Source organism: Cajanus cajan, chromosome 5 (genome assembly GCF_000230855.2).
Source record: "Cajanus cajan strain Asha chromosome 5, NIPB_CcT2T_4, whole genome shotgun sequence".
Classification (NCBI taxonomy): Eukaryota; Viridiplantae; Streptophyta; class Magnoliopsida; order Fabales; family Fabaceae; genus Cajanus; species Cajanus cajan.
This window is the reverse complement of record NC_138521.1, coordinates 58,881,603-58,900,212: the sequence shown is the minus strand read 5'-3', so window position 1 is coordinate 58,900,212 and position 18,610 is coordinate 58,881,603. Positions and strand designations below refer to the sequence as shown.

Sequence of the window (18,610 nt, the reverse complement as noted above, 5' to 3'; positions counted from 1 at the left end):
AATGTGGTTCACAGATGTTTCTTTTTTCACCAATGCTACTGTGAAGATTGTGAGTCAAATCAATAGCTGGTTGTCTTCCTTCAAACTGAACTACCTGCTCAGCAATAAAATGAAGCGAACTAGTTTTCCAATCTGTGCTTTTTACATCCGAAAGCTTTTCAAGAGCACTCAAGTTAAACCATGAGCATTGCCTCTTGAAGTTCCAGCATTCAATCGGTTTCCAGCTTTGAGAATGGCTCGAGGAATTTCAAAAGTAGGCCACTAGATTTCATCTCATTACAACCCTTTTCAAGAGTTTAGGTGTTCTTTAAGCTGAATAACTTCACAATCATAACTCGATTTGAAAAGCAATGCTTTTAAATGAATGAAGGCTGTTGGAACTGCTCTCAGGATGTGGTAGAGGAATGACAGCATCGGCCAGTTTATCTGGATTGCCACTGATTTGGATGATTTTGGCTTCTTCATTTTGGGTAGGAGCTATTTTAGTGAGACTTTCAAGTGTTTCAGCACCGAGTCCTTGACCATCATGGAGCGCATCCAGAATTCCGTTGCCAGAAACTGCAAAAGATGTTAGCACAATTGCTATGTTTTGGGATTTTTGAGGGTCCTGAATGAATAATTGAGTTGGTGAGTTGGAGTTGGACTTAACTGAAGTTGAGAGACACCTATTTTTTTCTTGAGTTTGATTGTTACGTGAAAATCCAAAGAGGGTTTCCATGAGTTCATAGTCAAACCTGTAGATGAAGTTGGGAAAATGAAAACCACACACTGTGAAGTTGACATGATAAAGAAAATCTAACAAATCAAACTGAGGTTTAAAGTCAAGGAAGATTTACCAGGATGAGCCATAACTGATCTAATCCCACACTGTTGAATGATCAACATTAGCTACAACCTTATCCCAATATAGAGGCTTCAACCTTATTTGGTTAGCACCATTCCCTCTTGAGTCTCCCCTACCATAGTCTATGTGGTGTTTTCTATGTTTGCTTTCTCTCTAGAGGGCAATGGAGGTTTTAACAATGAACTGAAAAACCACTGACCTTTGGTGGTGACACTACACCTTCTCTATTCAGGATAGGAGATGAAAGCAAAGGTGATGCTTTTGGAACTTCCATTGTTGGAGGGAACGAAGGTGGTGGTGGTGAAGGAGGAGAAGGTGGTAGTTATGGCGGTATAGTTTTATTCTCAAGAATCATTGGTGAAGTTTGTGGTTGTGATGGAAGTGGAGGTGGTGGCTGGTGTCGAGTTTGTGTCAAAGATGCTGAAACAGACTAAGGAAGCGAAGATACTTGTGATAGTGGCTTAACTAGATTGTCATTATCAATCAAATCTAGACCTGGAGTTTCACACAGCAGTGGAACTGTAACCTCCTGAGGCTTAATTCGTTTGGATCTTTGGACCATTATATCTGTTCCGTTTTCTTCATCATCTTCATATCTAGGAATATTATATCTTCTACTGGGAATCTAGTTTGGAATTGCCTACCTTCATCGTATACAGAATATCGATCCCATTTTCTTTCAACAAGTAATCATTTCATATTGCCACCAACATTTTTTATATCCTCTTGGTTCATTCCTCTAAAAAGACTTGCTGCAACTTTGTGCCAATGGTGGAACCGAGCAACGAAGTAAAATAATGTCACAGCAAAAAGTAACAGGCGCTGCTGTAGCTGCCACTGCTATTGCAATTGCTTGACTAGCAGCTTACATTGATTAGTTTGGAGGTTGAAAGATTCAAGTAATTTGTGGTGATGCTCAATTGGATCTTTAGGTGATCATATATAGTGTTGGGCTCATATTATTATTATTTTATTTGTTTGAAAAAATATTTTATATTAAGAGGAAAAGATTAATTTTATAATATTCAGATATTATTCATTTTTAATATAAATTTTTATGATTTTATTTTAAGTTATAATCTTAAAAATCTCTCGATTATTAAAGTATATATATATTTTATAAATTATTTTTATTTTATTTTATTGATATAAAACTTTATTTATATTTCAACACATGCGACAAGGTACATCAACAATATAGCATGAATACATGTGGAAGCATTATTATAGAGAAAGAACAAAAGAGTACACAAATAGAGCAAGAACTGTTGGATGGCCAAAAGACATGATGACATTTAGAAGAAATGAAAATAGTTTGTTGTAGAACATCTTTCAGTTCAAATGTGTCTAACTAGGGTCGCTGATAATTTCAATGTGATAGTTGTCATAGGTAAGGTTAGTATTAATCTCTTTCTGAGGGCCTATGTCATGTCAGTAGGATTAGGGACATAAATCTCCCTCACAAATGACAATTCCAAATTGATGCCCAATGAAATTCGATCCGGATCTTCTGACTTTGAGATATCAAAGTTATGGTAACTTAACACATCTTAATCGTTGGATTTGTAATAATAGCTCAGATTGTGATACGTGTACAAAATATATTTTAACTTAAATGTACACGTGTCACAATCTGATCTACTATTACAAATCCAATAGTTTAAATGTGTAAAGTTACCCTAACTTTTCCCCTCCAAAGTCAGGGGATCTATTTCCAATGAAATCATACATAGGTCAGACAGTTTTCGGATGGTGGGTTATAATTGTTCCTTTGTTTATGGTGTGGTTGTAATGGTTTTTTGGTAGGTTGCAAAAATATTAATGTGAATTGATTAATTATTAATGAAAATGCCATTCAATTTGGACTCACCTACAAGCTTCTGAGATATTTAAATTAGCCAAATGCACAGGTGTTTAACTCATACCTTGCTCTTGTAGGCAATGAAAAGTTTTGGCCTTCTAGAAAACAGAAAAAAAAAAATACAAGGAAATCTTGCCCGCTAGACCACTACCGAATTTTTGACTAAAATAATATTTTTATAAAAAAAATACAAAAATAACACTTGCACAAAAATATTTGCAGAACTAGACATGTTTACAGTTCATAACTTAAAATTCGATTTCCCGGGAACTGAATTTTGAGCAGGGTTAATTTATTATTATTATTATTTTGTGTTTTCATTTCTGAGGAAGGACAAAAATTGGATTCAGAACGGGGCCGTTCTAATTGCAGAACGGTCCGTTCTAAATGAACAAATATACACATGACTAAAAAGACCTTTTTATAGCACAAAACAGTTCGTTCTAAAACTGGAACGACCCGTTCCAAATTATTAAAAAGACCTTAAATCTTTGTTTGGAACGGCTTGTTCCAAAATTTAAGTTATGCTTGGAGAACGGCCCATTCCAGTTGCGAAATTTACACATTTCTCAGTCTAAAATGAAAAAAAATATTAAAAAGTACTCAACATTCGGTTCTGGGCATAAAAAAAGTAATAAATTAATCCTGATCAGAATTCGGTTCCCTGAGAATCGAATTCTGAACTATGAACGGTAAACAAGTATAGTTCTGTAAATATTTTTGTATAAGTGTTATTTTTATTTTATTTTTTTAAAATATTATTTTAGTCAAAAATTCGACCACTACCCTTTCTTGAACAAATCCAATTATGCCATACTAGATGTTGAAAGGTTCATGTGATCACAGGCTAGAGGCACATCAACATGTAGCATGTATAGTAGGTTGAATAAGGAGAAATAACCAAGGAGTACACAGAGAGAATAAGAACTGTTGGATGACAAAAACACATGATGGTAATTTAGAAGAAATGAAAATAGTATGTTGTAGAATCTTATAGAACATCTTTCATTTCAGTGTGTCTAACTAGGGTTGCTGACAATTTCAATGTGATAGTTGTCATAGGCAAGGTTTGTATTAATCTCTTAATGAGGTCCTATGTCATGTCAGTAGGGACATAAATTGCCCTCACAGATGACAATTCCAAATTGATGCCCAATGAAATCACACATAGGTCAGACAGTTTTTGGATGGTGGATTATAATTGTTCCTTTGTTTTTGGTGTGGATGTAACGGTTGAACTTGAACCCGCACCACCTTGAGATCTATGGCCATTGGTAATTACTAATTAGGAGCAATAATAATGCTTCTCTGAGAATGATGCCGGTTATAAAAATTGTAACTTGGAAGGCATCAGTCTTGCAGCAGCTGCGGCATTGGTAATAAGTTCTTTTTGCCATCTCATGCTTTTAGGGCCTTGAGTCTACTTATTTGTTGCACTGACGGTCGGCTGTGCTCAGAGAGATTGGATTGAAAACACGCATCTTCAGTTATTTGTTCTATAAGTACTTTTTGGTAGGTTCCAAAATATTAATGAGAATCGATTAATAATTAGTGAAAATTTGCAAAATGGACAGGTGTTCAACTCATCTTTTCTCTTGTAGGCATTGAAAAGTTTTGGCCTTCTAGTAATAGAAAACAGCAAAATAATACAAGGAAATCTTGCCCTGTAGTCCACTACCCCTTTCCTGAACAAATCAAACTCTTATTAAAATAAAATTAAAAACACCTAAGGATAAAGGAGAAATGAGGGGGGAAGAAGAAAATTGATGAAAAGTTTTCATCTATATTAAAAACTTGTATCGTCTTGCTGTTACTTTCCCTCAACTATCAGCACTGCGTAATTCTTTCAATTTTTTACTGTTGAGCGTGGCATGCCATGCTCTAGTTTATTATTATTATTATTAATCAAATTTTATTTGGTTCAGTGCAGATCGAAAGAACAAGGTGCTTACGTAAAAAGATGGTCAAATTTTGATTTTGATAAATCTCTGTACATAAGCAAGATCAGCACAAACAAAAGACCAAAGAATTAGCGATTCTAACATTTGCTTCTCTCTTTCCTAAGGTATAGTAGATTGCTGAACAAATGCAAAATACACCACATGCTTTTGTCATATGAACACTAGTGTGGGCAAAATTGGAGACACAACTCAATCCCTGGTCACAATCTAGCCTTCTTTGCAGATAATGGTGAGAGTAATGATGTTGATGGATCACATGGAAGAGACATTGGTGAGCATGTTGCAGATAGAGGTGAACTGCAATCAATTGATCGGATTCTTTTGTGAGATCTTTTCTCCCCTTCCTTCACTTTCCCTTTCACGATGAAATCTTTTAAGCGTCTTACATCTGCCAATTTGACTGGCTTCAATAGAAAATCCTCTGCTCCTTCCTCCAGGCATCTGCAAATTAGCATATAACTGAACTGTTAAGAAACATAATTAGAAATATTCGTTGCCAAATAGAAGCAGTAGCACACAAACTTGATACCTTGATCCTTATTATTGCTCGGTGTAAAGTATGATGTAATATTTTATTGAATTAGATAAATTACCAATAGGTTTATATCACCAAAAAAGCTCAGTATTACAATACACATGCATATAATTTTGGGGACAATGGAAACTCGAGTAACATGCTCCCCAACGTTTGAAATCCAAAAGCCGCATCAATTCTGTTCACTAACTAAAACGCGTACACATGATTGCCAACGAAACAGAGCATCAACGAATTGATGGCACAAAACCTCCCATTTAAGGTAAAGGATTTTGGCTATGTTTTGTCGAAGGAAAGGGACTTATTGTGGGAATTTCGATAAAAAAAAATTTGGTTACTATTTAAAATTTGCAAACCACAATAATACACAAATCTTCCACGCTTGTCTCCCTAATCCCTATTATGATTCATTATTTCATATGGGTTGGTGGCTTGCTGCATAATTAGTGTTAGGTGTCAAACATGGCAGAGCAGATCACGGTGCCAGCTTATGCCCCAAAGACTTGTATTGAATTTAACACTCTGGCCTCCATGTTGCCGGCTCAATATTTCAGATCTACACTTTTTTTTTCCTTTTCTGATTCGGTAGTAAATGATGTTTAGAGGTAACTATCATAGTCAGAATCAGGTTTGAACTCTAAAAACGAGGATATCAATGGAATTCAGCTTATGAACAGGATTCATCAATCCTGTCTAAATACGCATATCGTTCACAAGAAATATCAAATTGTATATGCAATATGACGGTAGATCTCGACTTTCCTAAGATATTTGATGCATTACCTAGTCAGTTCATAGACACAATCAACAAACACCATCAAGTTGTAAATGTTACAGAATTAAGAAACTGTCAACAGTTCATTGGAAAACCCAACATATTCCAAAAATTCCATTTGATCCAAAAGGCGCATAAGTCAACCAAGAGCTTACCTATCAATTCGAGTCAAAACATTCTCCGACGACATGATCACTACCGGAATCTCTCTAAACACAGAAGACTCCTGCTGAAATTAACACGGCGAAGTATGATTAAAAAACAACTCCCTCCCTGTACACAATTTAAATAGCAACCTTCAACCCAACCCAAAACCAGGAAAAAAAAAACTAGATTTCATAATAAGACTAACACCCTTAAAAGATTAACTGCACACCTTGATTTTCTTGAGTAATTCATACCCTGTCATCCCCGGCATGGAATAATCCGTCATTATGAGATTAACCTTAACACTCTGCAACCACAGCCAGCCAAAACAAAAACATAAGCACCAAACAACCACCATACAAACAAAACCATAACCCAAAAAGCAGAATTCGCTTACATCAAAACCAAGAGCATCATTCTCTCCATCAAGCCCCAAATACTGAAGAGCACGCGTTCCACTCTCCACAACCGTCACTGAAAAAAAAATCCATCGAAAACGTTTCAGAACCGATCCCAATTCCCAAACAAGCAATTGAAAGACAGAGGATTCGCAAACGTGAATGACCTTTGCATGAAGAAATCTTGAGCAAGCGTTCAATGACCTTGCGATCGACGAGACTATCGTCGACGGCGAGAACGTGAAGCTGAGGCGCAGCGGAAGGAGAGCCGGCGATGGCCATGAGAAATAGAGAGAATAGAAATAGAAAGGTTGGTGATAAGAGAAGTGTTGGGAAATGGGTGGTTTTTATTCAGAGGAGAAAAGAGTAATAAAGTGAATAGAAAGATTCGGAGTATCCAAATCTTTGAGATCTTTGCAAATCTATGAGAAACGATTGTGGCACCTCCACTTGTCCCTTCTCACGTCAATATCAAAATCTTACTTTTATTATTACGTTTTTTTTCTTTTCATTATTTTATTTATTCATCATAGTGAAGTTGGTCAATGTATCTTATTTGGGGCCACACTTGCCGCGGGTTTTGACTTGGTTCAACCCTCTCTCTCTATTCTTCCTTTCATTTTCGCTGTTGGGAATTGGGATTGGAAATTCGAAACAAAAGGATAAATGTCACAATATTTTCTTATTTTCACATCGTCATTGCTTGTTCAAAGCTAGCCGCGTCTAAGGAAACATACCAGAAAACGGGGAAGAGTTTAACCATTTTTCATTAATCAATCACGCGCTCTTTACCTCAATCTCTATCTATTACCGCTGGAATTTTCAATAACAAATCTAATTTTAGATTTGTTTAGTGTTCGTGAAGCGATATCGTTAGCATGAGGACATATCTTTTACTTTTCGCATCTATTGTATAGTACCTATGTGGTATATACCGTGGTTCCAAACAGGAATTGAATTCAAATTAAGGTTTTCAAAATTAGATTTTGCAAGTTCTTAACTGTGATCGTTGAGTACATCTTTATAATTTTTCTTAATTATTTTTTTAAAAATAGATTTTGATGGTCCTCTTTGCATCATGGAGACTTTCTTATAAGATCTCAAATACTATATCAGATGACAATATAATAAATTAAATCATAATGACTTGTAAAGATTGAGCAACAGTGACATATATGTTTGAAACGCCTATTAATGTGTGTTATAATGTTTAATTGGCTAAATACTAATTGATCATAACGATACACAATCCTTCGAACATCAAATCAAAGAAGCAATGACAATCAATTTGAAAACGATATAGTGATTTCTATAACAGTCGAATGACAAACCTTTATTTCTTATTTAAAACTATAGGTATAATTTAGTTACAATTTATCTATACCTATAAAAGGGTATATTTTATAATTCACTCTTTTTTTCGTCTTTATTTTTTAATAGATTATTATTTCCTTTAAATTTTAAAAAATAAATCTTTTTATTTCTTATTGGAACAACTTTTTATAATTTTTAATATTTATTTGTGTGTAATTATAAGAGGTATGAAATATCTCAACTACTCTAATATATAATATTAAAAATAAAGTTTTTTACATACATTTAATTTTAAATAAAAATTTAAACTGTTAAAAGATCATCCTAATTCAAACTAAACTAGTTAACGTCTAAGTCATAATTTAATTAACTTAACTAATTAAAATCCAGATCGAATTAAACAAGTAATAAGAAAAATAGGAAACATAACCAGTACGTTCGCATAATTGAGACTTGAAACAACTTGTGCAATCTGAATTTCAAAATAAATTTTTAATTCATGTTTTATATAGTTTATTTTTAGGGAAAAAAAAACAGTGTTTAATTTTTTCAAAATACTAATAAAAAGTAATTATTAAAGAAACGAAAAGTATACATGTATTTAGTATTTATACTATATTTTATAGGTGAAAGATCAGGAAGAAATAAACATATTTATTTATTCGTTTGGTAGGTAAGTGAAATAAGAATTTATCGCTTAAACTGATACAAAATTATTTAGTTTAGTTAACAATTTTAAGTTATAATTTTAAATACATAATATACTATAAGAAAATAAGTTTGATGTTAAAATCTCAAATATAATATTTGTTAACTATTAGAGTGAGTTTAATAATAAAAAGTTGAAATTGGGGGATCACCAATTTTTTGTGATAATGAGAACATGACAAATTTTGGAGGTATTATGCTTTTATTTTACACATTTATCCTCTCGTTCGTATCTATCACGTGAATACCAATAAAGGAATTTTTTAAACTAATTTATAAAATCAATTTAACTTATTTAATTAATCTATATAAATCAATAAAAAAAAAATCAATCCTTCATTCAAATATCTTCTATTTCTCTAGTATTATTATCAAACAACATCAATTTTTTATTTTACTTTTACTTAAGAAAATAAAATAAAACTTTTTATTTAAGTATATATATATATATATATATATATATATATTTTATATTTATAAGATAATAAGATAGCGGTGAATATTGTTTATTTGTTTGGAAAGAGTGAGGAAGTGAGCGTGATGTATTTGTGTGTAGAGGTTAAGAATAAGAAGGCGGCGGAAGGTTTTCGCCGGTTGTTGGACCGTACAGTTAAGACGATCATATCTTAAAGATTATACGGTGGGCCCCACACTCTTTACGTCAACCCACAATCTTCATTCAATTATCACTAATCACATTTCTTTCCCCTTTGGCCCCCCTTTTCACGCTCCATTCACCATTCATTTTTATTATTGCCCCCTTAAAGTACCAACCTATATTTCAATTTTTATATTTCTCACCATCCAATTCCAACATTTTTAAGTATCAAATCACTCTCAAGTTTTTTTTATGCTCTTATTTTTTTAAGATTGTATCCATTAGTATCATACTTTTTTAATTACGTCAAATAAGGTTAAGATTTTACTGTTGGGTTTGTTAGATCATAGATTCACAATAATATAATAAAGACATCATTCAAAATATCACCTAGTAAATCCCACATGGATTTTATTAAGTAGAATATATATTAACTCCTTAATCTTTGAAATTTCGTTATGCAATTTTATTATCATAAAAAATACTATCTGATTGTATTTATTTGACTTAGTTTGGATTAATTAAAATATTTCATAAACATGATAGCATCCAACCGAGGCTAAAATAGATTTGAAGTGTGTTTTTATTTTATTTTGAAAGTACGATTCAATCACGGTGTGTGCGGTCCTAATTAAAAACTTAAAATCATGGAAAGGGACATTATCTTAACCTCGTGAAAATCTATCACACGAGAAAAAAATCGAATACAAATATTACTCCCAACTCCCAAATCTCGACACAGAATCTGATCTTATTGACTGTGAATGTTTTCCAGCCCGTTTGGCAACAACGATTTCAGTGGAGGTGGGGGCAGGGGCCAAGTAGATTTGTAAAATATTGTGAAGATTATGAACTTTGTGTTTTGTTTGGGGAGATTGAAGTGCAGGAAATAGAAGGTACCTTCGTCTTTGAAATGAAAGGATTTGTGGACATTTACCATTTTAATTTTTTTTTTTTGTATTTTTATATGATACAAGTATTATATTGTTCTTTAGCGAGGGTTGTTACACGATTATGAACAACCATAATCAATTATGATAATTATATAATTGATTATTAAAGTCAAAAAATATATTCTAGAAGTGTTGAAATGTCAATTGTGAACAATCATAATTAATTATAGAAATTAAATAATGTGTTTCATAGATATTGAGATGTAAATTGTGAATAATTATAATTGATTATTACAATTAGATAAATAATTATGACAACTACATTTTAAATATAAAAAAATCATATTATGAATAATTATAATTCATTATAAATGTATCATAATTGATCATGTGATGCTTTTTATTAGGCGTGAGTAGAAAGTTTCGAACAGCTCAAAATCGAAGTTTTTCGTAGTCTATATTTTAGTTCAAATTTTTTTTTTTGGAATTTTTAAATTTACGGGTTATTTGACTTGGTTTAATATGGGTTTTGTTGGTCGGGTTCGGGTTAAAATATTTGAACCCGCCGGTATCTATACCCGACCGACACATAATAATTAAAATTTAAAAGATATATTATTACTTATTAGCTAGTACCGTGACCGCTGGAGTAGAAGTTAGAAAGTAGAAACCTAAGCGCCGCAAAACTCTCCCCTCACACCAGTAGAAACTAGAAACCCTACCACTACTATAATCCATGTTTTCCACACTGTGCCATCATCTCCGATTCTCCACAATCTAATGCATTCCCAGGTACTCCATATTTCTCTTCTCACAAATGGGTCTCAATCGTTTTCCACAATTTCCAAACTTTTTTTCCCTTTTAACAAATTCCTTAATATTCGCAAATGGGCAATGTAATGCCCATCTTACATTAACGCAACGGTTCCGACAATGACATTTTTTCCCCTTTAATGTTTGATCAGACATTATCAGTGGACAACTTAGAGATTGTGGGGTGTTGTTGGATGAAGTGAAGTTTTGTGTTTTTCGTCCAAGATTGGATTTTTCGTTGTGGGTAATGATTGATTCATTTGCCGTGGGTGTTGAGCTCAAATGGGGGTTGTTTGTTTCGTGTTGTGAGTTCGGGTTATGGCCTAATCCAACTAATCCAATCCAGTTAATTCGAGACCCGAAAATCAGAACCCGATAAACCCGAATCATTGTTACGGTTGAAAATGGGTTTTTTTTTTTGAATTGGTTTGAATTGAGCTAAATATTTTTTTATCCGAATCCGTCTGAACCTGCCTCGTGTTGAGGCCTACTCTTCATTCCTCTAAACGACTTAACTTGTTTAAATAATCGATTATGCATTCATCATAATCAATTATGTAGATCCAAAATTAAAAAAAAATGAAATAAGCGATTTAAGTAAACAAATATTTTTATAAACTAATATATAACATCTTTTTAACTTATTTATTTAATTCACTTCTATTTTTCTTCTACCAAATAATTTTAATTTTTACTTTATTTATTCTTTACTTCTCTTTACTTCTCTTTTCACATTTTTTCTCTATTTCTTCTCACTTTTATCGTGGCAACTAAACACGGTATTAATTTAGATTATACGAGTTTTTGTTGAGGAATTATTTCATTGGACATTTAGTATGCACTAAATACAGGAAATTTGTAAAACGAAGGAGGAAAGTGGTTGTCTACTCTCATTTAGTGTGATGAAAGTATGTAGAATTGTGATAAAATAATAGTAAGTTTTGATATAATTTTTTATCACGCAAAAACAAGGGGAAGCGCAATGAAAAGTAGAATATAATCCATTATGTTGTACACTATAATCAATTATATAATTTTTTATTTGAAGTGTCCTTAATCTATGTTGGGCCTGGATGGGCTGGGGCCCAATACCCAGTATCCCATCAAATTCTCTAGTCTGATTCTATCTGCGTTGTTTTTCCAGAGTGAAGGTGGTAGTTACATTACGTTGTGTTTGGAACTGAAATGCATGCAGAATGAAAAATGAAGAGTAGAGAGTAGACATGGAAGAAGAAAAGGCCGCAGCATACTACGAGGAACTCACCCGCAAGGGCGAGGGAGCGGCGAGGTTCAAACAAGGTCTTGGCTTTTCCGCCTCCGCTTCAAACGACGACGTTCCGAAGCCCGGCTCGGCCCTCGCCTCCTCCTCTACGTTCCTCTCCAAATTCGTCAAAGCCTCTTCCTCCGCCACCCCTTCGGAGTCGGAGAAGCAAGTGCAGGTCCAATCCGTTCACGACAAGCTCAAGAAAAAGCCCTCTTCCGAGTCTAGGGTTTCGAGCAGAGACAAAAGTAGAAGACGAAGTAGGAGCAGAGAGAGGCACAGGGAATCGCGGAGGCGGAGCAGGAGTAGAGAGAGACAGAGGTATAGGGATAGAGATTCGGATAGGGAAAGAGGGAGAAGGAGGAGTAGAAGCGTTTCTCCTCGAAAACACCGCAGGTCGGAGAAGGAAGCCAGTGACAGAGGGAAAGAGAGTGAAACGAGGAAAGGGAGGGATTCTCGGAATGGAGTTGATTATTCTAAGCTAATTCAAGGTTATGACCGTATGGTAAGTTCAACTATTTAGTTTCATTACTTTTTTGTTTTATTTGCATGAATTGGATTGGTGGATATATTTGATGTTTAGATGCTATGGCATACGTAGGGCTAGTTGCTGCGTGGCTGGTTTAGAGGAATAAGCTGAAACATAATGATTTCTGTTGAAGCTGTATGCTCAATACAGGACTCACCTTGCGCGATACTTTTGTTTTTATATTTCAATTTGAATCATTATGCCATGCCAAGCTAATTGTCTTAACGATGCATCTTGCACGTAGTAGTGTCTTCAAAGTTGAAATCCTACTATAGGATCTTAACTTTGAGACTTTAATCTCAAGGAATTTGGAAGGGAAGGAAAAGGAAGAGTAAAACTATAATTTCTAATGAATTTTCTAAGTTAATAACATTTTATAATAAAAGAAATAATTGAGGTCAGTCCTCAAGAAAATAAACAGAAATCCCTGGAGGATGAGGATCGAATCTCTAAGCTAGAGAGGGGTTGCCCCCTAATTGGGGAGAATAGTCGATTCTCAGATGGCCCCAAAGATTAACCTATACTTGATGTCCCAATCTTTTGTTAAAGAAACATTATATAACTTTCTTAATTTAAAAGTTTAAAATTTACCCTAAGTTTCAAGTGTCATGATGGAGTTTTGTTGTTGCTATTGTCTACAGTCATCTGCAGAAAGAGTTAAAGCCAAGATGAAGCTTCAGCTTTCTGAAACTGGTAAGGCAATAGATCTTCAGGGCAGAACTTGTTCATTCTTCAAAATTACATTTTGGCTATATTTATTGAAATAAATTACTTTCTTATTGTTTGTAATGTAACACTGATCTCAATAGCACTGATACTCAATGTTCTGAAAATATTTTCTGCAGTGAACTAGTTTAAAATTGATTTTCAAGAAATTGTCATGTTAATCTTCAGGGTAAACTTTAATATTTTCTGTAGTGAACTAGTTTAAAATACTTAATGTTGCATTCTTGGTCTTCTTCTAGTATATTATCATTTGATATTAGAAACTGGTTTAGGTTGCTACTATTTAGTGATATATATGAACGAGGCTAGGTATTACCAACCAAATTTTTAATATTTCATACTTTGAGTGTTGATATAATTATAAATATTTTCTTTTTACCTTACCAAATGAAATGTTTTATCCATTTGGTATTAATTTCCTTACTCAGATACCTTATTACTTTAAAATGCAGCTTCACAGGATTTAGAAAAGGGTGTGGGCTGGGAGCGATTTGAGTTTAACAAGGATGCCCCTCTCGATGATGAAGAAGTTGAAGGTCAGACTTGTTTCTTAATATTGTTATCTAAGTAACAGCTTTCTCAATATTGAGTAATAAGTACCATAATTATATGCTTGTCAAAAAAATTATGTTTTCTTTCATTTTATACTTTTCCAATCGTTGATGATGGTCTTTCCAGCTATATTTGCTTGTAATTGACAGTAAGTACTAAATAGTGATGGATTTGGGTTGAACTTAATATAACTGATTGTACACGCCCCCCATCTGCAGTTGCTGAAGATGATGCATCTTTAGTCAAGCACATTGGCCACAGTTTCAGATTTTCTGCAGTTGAGGTATCTTCCTCATCTTTCATGCTCAAATAATAAATTTCATTCCTTCTTGATGTACATGTCGAATTTATGTTTGGAAGACTGAATCTCTTATTGTTATGTAGGCAAAAAGGGAGGAACAAATACAAGCTGCTCACGAGGAAGCTATGTTTGGTGCTACAGCACATCCACCTCCCATCAGTACAGACAATGAGCCTGAAAAGGAGAACGAGAAGGACGTGGATAAAAAAGAACTGGTTACAAGCCTCTTAAGTGAAACAGTAAGCAATTTTGTATGCCACAGTGCACATGGGTAATTATATAAGATAATTCAAGTAACTTCATTATATTTTGGTTTCAGGTGCTGGCCAAGCAAAAAGGGTCTTGGCGTGATCGGGTTCGTCAGGCTTAGAATTTTCACCTTAAAGTTGATGCTGAATTACCGAGGATGAAAAGCTGGACAAATGTCGCATGTAATTCAATTTTGCAGCTGGAATTAAGGTGCAAATTTGCTTGGTTTCTATTATGGTGTGAGATGGGCTTTAACCATGTATACAGCCGGTATCCGTTTCCTCTGCTGAAATACTATTATTTTCAAGCCTATATAACTAGTGAGGTAGGCTGTGTTACTGTTTATCATTTCAGAAGTGGGATGTGTGAAAGTGTGAAACGCCATTTGTCTTCTGTGTAATGTCAGTTTCGTCGTCAAATATTTAGAGGGAAAGCTGGCTAATAGAATAATGTTAATACAGAGACATGTCACCTCTGATGTGCGGAGGAGTGCTAGTAACATGTTCACTATCATATTCCTCTTAACATATTCACTTTTATTGATTAGAAATTATTGAAAATTACAAAATCAAGAGAGAATCATTAAATAAGAATGAGACTCATCAAATTTTGTATTTTCAATAAATTTCAACCAATGAAAGTGTGTTTAAAAGAGTGTTCCTAACATTTTTCCGCTGAATAGTTTTCACCATCTGATTATAGTTAGTTGATCTCAGCTCATTTTTTTTTCACATTTTTAATTCCGTTTCCTTACATAGATGCGAGATGATGTGACTTTATGGGATGTGTATTAAGTATTATCCGTACCAATGCGTGAAATCTTTGGAGAAGGGTTCGTGTGTAGTTAAATATTGTGAGTTAGCAGGAGTTTTTTCCCCGTTATCCGTATTAGAAACAATTCTCTTTATAGAATTTCATTTCACTGTTATATTTTGGTTTTACTGCAGTGGTGAATCCTTATCCTGTGATGTGGGCCTATACCGTAACGCTAGTACATTTATGTCAAGAATTATTTGCTTCCTTTCAAAGTGTCTCTCTTTATATCAGAGCAAGTAAGCAATACAAATTTTATTGAACATACAAGAAAAGAAGTAAATATCTAAACTTTTAGGTAAGTGCTTTTGGTTAATCATGTATTGAATGATATATGTGATGGGGTGCAGTGGGCTAGTCTTGTTATAATGTTTTTTTAGTTTATCATTTAGCAGAATAGCTGGTTCAATGAACGTTTTGCATATAACTCCGTACACGGTATTTATATATTTGTTTAATATTTATATACATGTGCGCGTGTTGAAATCTGGGTTTTTCTTATTAAAATTGTTTTCAAAATTAAGTGATCTAACTCGAGTTGAAAACTGGAAATTGGCCACTTAACATATGAGAAATCTTGAAGGTACATGAGTATTTGGAAGGGCTATAAGCCCGTAGATGGTTTAGGAAGAGAAAGATGGATTGTATAAAAAATAAGGCTGTGACGTATGTGCAAATTTTGGATGGCGAGGATTAGTTAGTATTTTCTGTGTCACACATCTCTAGTTCTTTGTTTCATTTGGTGGTCAAAGATAGGATAGTCGAATTATGTTAAAATTCATTATTTATTGTGCTAACATGATTTATTGATTGTCTTATCATTGTTGTTTGGTGTTTTTTTTTATAGGGTGGGTTAGGTTTGGGAAAAATATAATAGGCTAAGATTTTTCCCCTCTTCATTCTCGTATTATATTATACAAAAATAATAATAATAATAATAATAATAATATATAATAATATAACATATATAGTACTAAATATTAATTTATAAAATATATAACAACATATATTATATAATATTAATCTATATGGTAATAATATAATATTATGGTAACTTCTAAAAAATATATGCAATTATTTTCAAGAAATGACTAAACCAACAAACTTTAATCATTTATGATTTTCAAAAATATTCAAAAATATTTTTAAAATTATTAAAAATTATTTAATATTAGTTTTTAAAATTATTAAATATTTTTAAATTGGCTAATATTTAACTTTACAAAATTTAATTTAAAAATCTTGACATATGAATATATTTTTAAAATCAATCTTATGAATAGAATTAAATTATCGTATTCAAACTAAAAATTTAAAATTTTAAAATTTTTAATCGATTTATTTAAATAAAATATTTTAAAAATAATAAAACTAAAATATATTAAATACTAAAAATTTCAAATTCTTTAAATTTGTCCACGCATAACAAAGAATTTTAGTTTACCACCTTGCTAGATAATAAATTAGTAATAGGGCAATTGACATATGTATATGGACGATATTAATCGGCAGTTATGAACTTAAGAGGACCTACGGTCCTTCGGCCTCAAACATCATATGAGGCATAAAGCCTTAAAATATTGAATTAGTAACCAACTTCATCCAATAATGAATCACACTACTATCGAACATAGTGGTGGAGATATTTTTTTTTCGTTCCTGAAGTATCCATCACCAATAGCAGTGACTAATTTCCTCGCTATGTTGGAGACACTTCAAAAGGTGGGATAGCTGGCCCCAAGATTTAACGCGACTGCATACACATAGTGATGGAGATTTGGTAATGGATACATGCATTAAACTTGGTAATTTTCGTTACTGTTATTGTGTACGAAAAAATTTATTATAATAATTATTTATGAGGGTATTATAAGAATATTTTTAATTAAATATTTAAATTCAATTGAAAATATTTGAGTGGAGTAATTAAAAATTGAAAATATTAACATGAAATATATATATATATATATATAAGAGGGGTCAAATTATTCAAAAAAAAATAATTCTTAGTAAAGTTGTTCTACTCAACAATAACTCATATATTGAGTTTTAATAATCTAATTGTTAAATTAACAATTCTTAATGTATAGATTAAATTTATAATTAAAAAATAAAAATCAGATAATATTTTGTAATATAAATTCAAATTAATATATAATAAAATTATAATTATTTATCAATTTAAATTAATGAAATAATGTATAAGATAATTTTAAATTTTTTTAAAAATTTATAAACTTTATCTATGCATTAAAAAATTTAATTTAATATTTAAATTGTTAAAATTTAAAATATATTGAATTATTGATCGAAGTATCTTTAATAAAAGTTAGTCTCTATATATACGTTACTTTTAATAGCCGTATTTAAAAAATACTGTGAAATGAAATCTATGAGCAAATAATTTTTGCTAGTGATACAAAAGTGCAGGATATAAGCGTGTAACTATGGGCGGAATACCATGTCCGCGGACCACGAACCCTTGGGCATCCTTCCTTTTGCCGAAAGTTAAGCGTGTAAAGTTGGTGTTCTAAGTCTACTTTTACCACCAATTGATCCCATCTTCGTCCATTGCATATTGCAAGCTCTATAACGTGTGTTGTGCTCTCTCTCTCTGTTCCATTCGCATCTTTACTATTCATGGCCAATCGATGGCTTAGGCCCGAGGTACGTTCTCACATGACGTTTCATCATTTTCCATATCCCTTTGTAGCACTTATTATTTAATTTATGGATTGTAGGTATACCCATTGTTTGCAGCTGTTGGAGTTGCTGTTGGGATATGTGGTTTGCAGTTGATTCGCAATATCTGCATCAACCCTGATGTCAGGTCAGGTCTCTCTATAGATACATAATCTTGCGTTCAAGAGTTAATTACTTAAACATGTTTGAAGCGAAAACTTTAATATTAAAACTTATGAAATATTTGCTAACGTATTGACTATTGAGTATGTTTTGTATTTGTATAGTGACTTGATTTTTGTTTGCACGTATGTATTTCCCCGAAAATGAAAAGGGTGAGGAAGGAAAAGAGAATTGCGGGAGTGCTGGATAACTCTGCTGAGGGAGAAAGGTATTCAGAGCATGTCCTGAGGAAGTATGTGAGGAACAAAGAGCCACAAATTATGCCCTCCATCAACACCTTCTTTGCTGACAAAACTGGCAATTAATTTGTTTAAGCCGATATACTCCTTTATTGTTTCGATTTTTTTGTTGTTGTTGTTGTTGTGTTTTTAAATAAAAAATAAACCCATGGGCTAAACCTTGTTTTTGGGTAAGCAACAAAAAATAAATTATTTCGATAATCAAAATAATTGTTTTTATTGTTATGA

General features: G+C 32.8%; 3 protein-coding genes across 5 annotated transcripts; 2 read left to right on the top strand and 1 right to left on the bottom strand.

The window, feature by feature from the left end:
* Positions 1-4,653: 4,653 nt before the first annotated feature.
* On the bottom strand, positions 4,654-6,925 carry LOC109789023 (two-component response regulator ARR5). Of its 3 annotated transcripts, none has more exons than XM_020347886.3 (5): positions 6,689-6,918; positions 6,521-6,597; positions 6,353-6,430; positions 6,132-6,205; positions 4,654-5,107 (listed from the first exon to the last, which is right to left on the bottom strand). In XM_020347886.3, the coding sequence occupies exons 1-5, from the start codon at positions 6,801-6,803 to the stop codon at positions 4,867-4,869; spliced, it is 585 nt and encodes a 194-aa protein (XP_020203475.1). In that variant the 5' UTR covers positions 6,804-6,918; the 3' UTR covers positions 4,654-4,866. The 3 variants fall into 3 exon arrangements, with proteins under 3 accessions (XP_020203475.1, XP_020203476.1, XP_020203474.1); XM_020347887.3 differs by having other exon boundaries at positions 6,132-6,202; positions 6,689-6,912; XM_020347885.3 differs by having other exon boundaries at positions 6,132-6,202; positions 6,353-6,597; positions 6,689-6,925.
* Positions 6,926-11,972: 5,047 nt separating this feature from the next.
* On the top strand, positions 11,973-15,308 carry LOC109789020 (serine/arginine-rich splicing factor). Its single transcript, XM_020347883.3, has 6 exons — positions 11,973-12,613; positions 13,279-13,330; positions 13,816-13,899; positions 14,134-14,198; positions 14,300-14,455; positions 14,536-15,308. Exons 1-6 carry the CDS (start codon positions 12,071-12,073, stop codon positions 14,584-14,586), a joined length of 951 nt encoding a protein of 316 aa, XP_020203472.2. The 5' UTR covers positions 11,973-12,070; the 3' UTR covers positions 14,587-15,308.
* Positions 15,309-17,759: 2,451 nt separating this feature from the next.
* LOC109789028 (uncharacterized) lies at positions 17,760-18,610 on the top strand. The gene is made up of 3 exons (XM_020347893.3): positions 17,760-17,945; positions 18,020-18,108; positions 18,295-18,610. Exons 1-3 carry the CDS (start codon positions 17,919-17,921, stop codon positions 18,446-18,448), a joined length of 270 nt encoding a protein of 89 aa, XP_020203482.1. The 5' UTR covers positions 17,760-17,918; the 3' UTR covers positions 18,449-18,610.

Excerpts from the sequence above, each read along its gene's own strand:
- LOC109789020 (XM_020347883.3), top strand. The coding sequence starts at position 12,071 with ATGGAAGAAGAAAAGGCCGCAGCATACTACGAGGAACTCACCCGCAAG. Across the intron at positions 12,614-13,278 it reads TTCAAGGTTATGACCGTATG|TCATCTGCAGAAAGAGTTAA; the intron begins GTAAGTTCAACT and ends TATTGTCTACAG. Across the intron at positions 14,199-14,299 it reads TCAGATTTTCTGCAGTTGAG|GCAAAAAGGGAGGAACAAAT; the intron begins GTATCTTCCTCA and ends ATTGTTATGTAG.
- LOC109789023 (XM_020347885.3), bottom strand. The coding sequence starts at position 6,803 with ATGGCCATCGCCGGCTCTCCTTCCGCTGCGCCTCAGCTTCACGTTCTC. Across the intron at positions 6,598-6,688 it reads CAAGATTTCTTCATGCAAAG|TGACGGTTGTGGAGAGTGGA; the intron begins GTCATTCACGTT and ends TTTTTTTTTCAG. Across the intron at positions 6,203-6,352 it reads AATTACTCAAGAAAATCAAG|GAGTCTTCTGTGTTTAGAGA; the intron begins GTGTGCAGTTAA and ends TAATTTCAGCAG.
- LOC109789028 (XM_020347893.3), top strand. The coding sequence starts at position 17,919 with ATGGCCAATCGATGGCTTAGGCCCGAG. Across the intron at positions 17,946-18,019 it reads ATCGATGGCTTAGGCCCGAG|GTATACCCATTGTTTGCAGC; the intron begins GTACGTTCTCAC and ends TATGGATTGTAG. Across the intron at positions 18,109-18,294 it reads TGCATCAACCCTGATGTCAG|GGTGAGGAAGGAAAAGAGAA; the intron begins GTCAGGTCTCTC and ends GAAAATGAAAAG.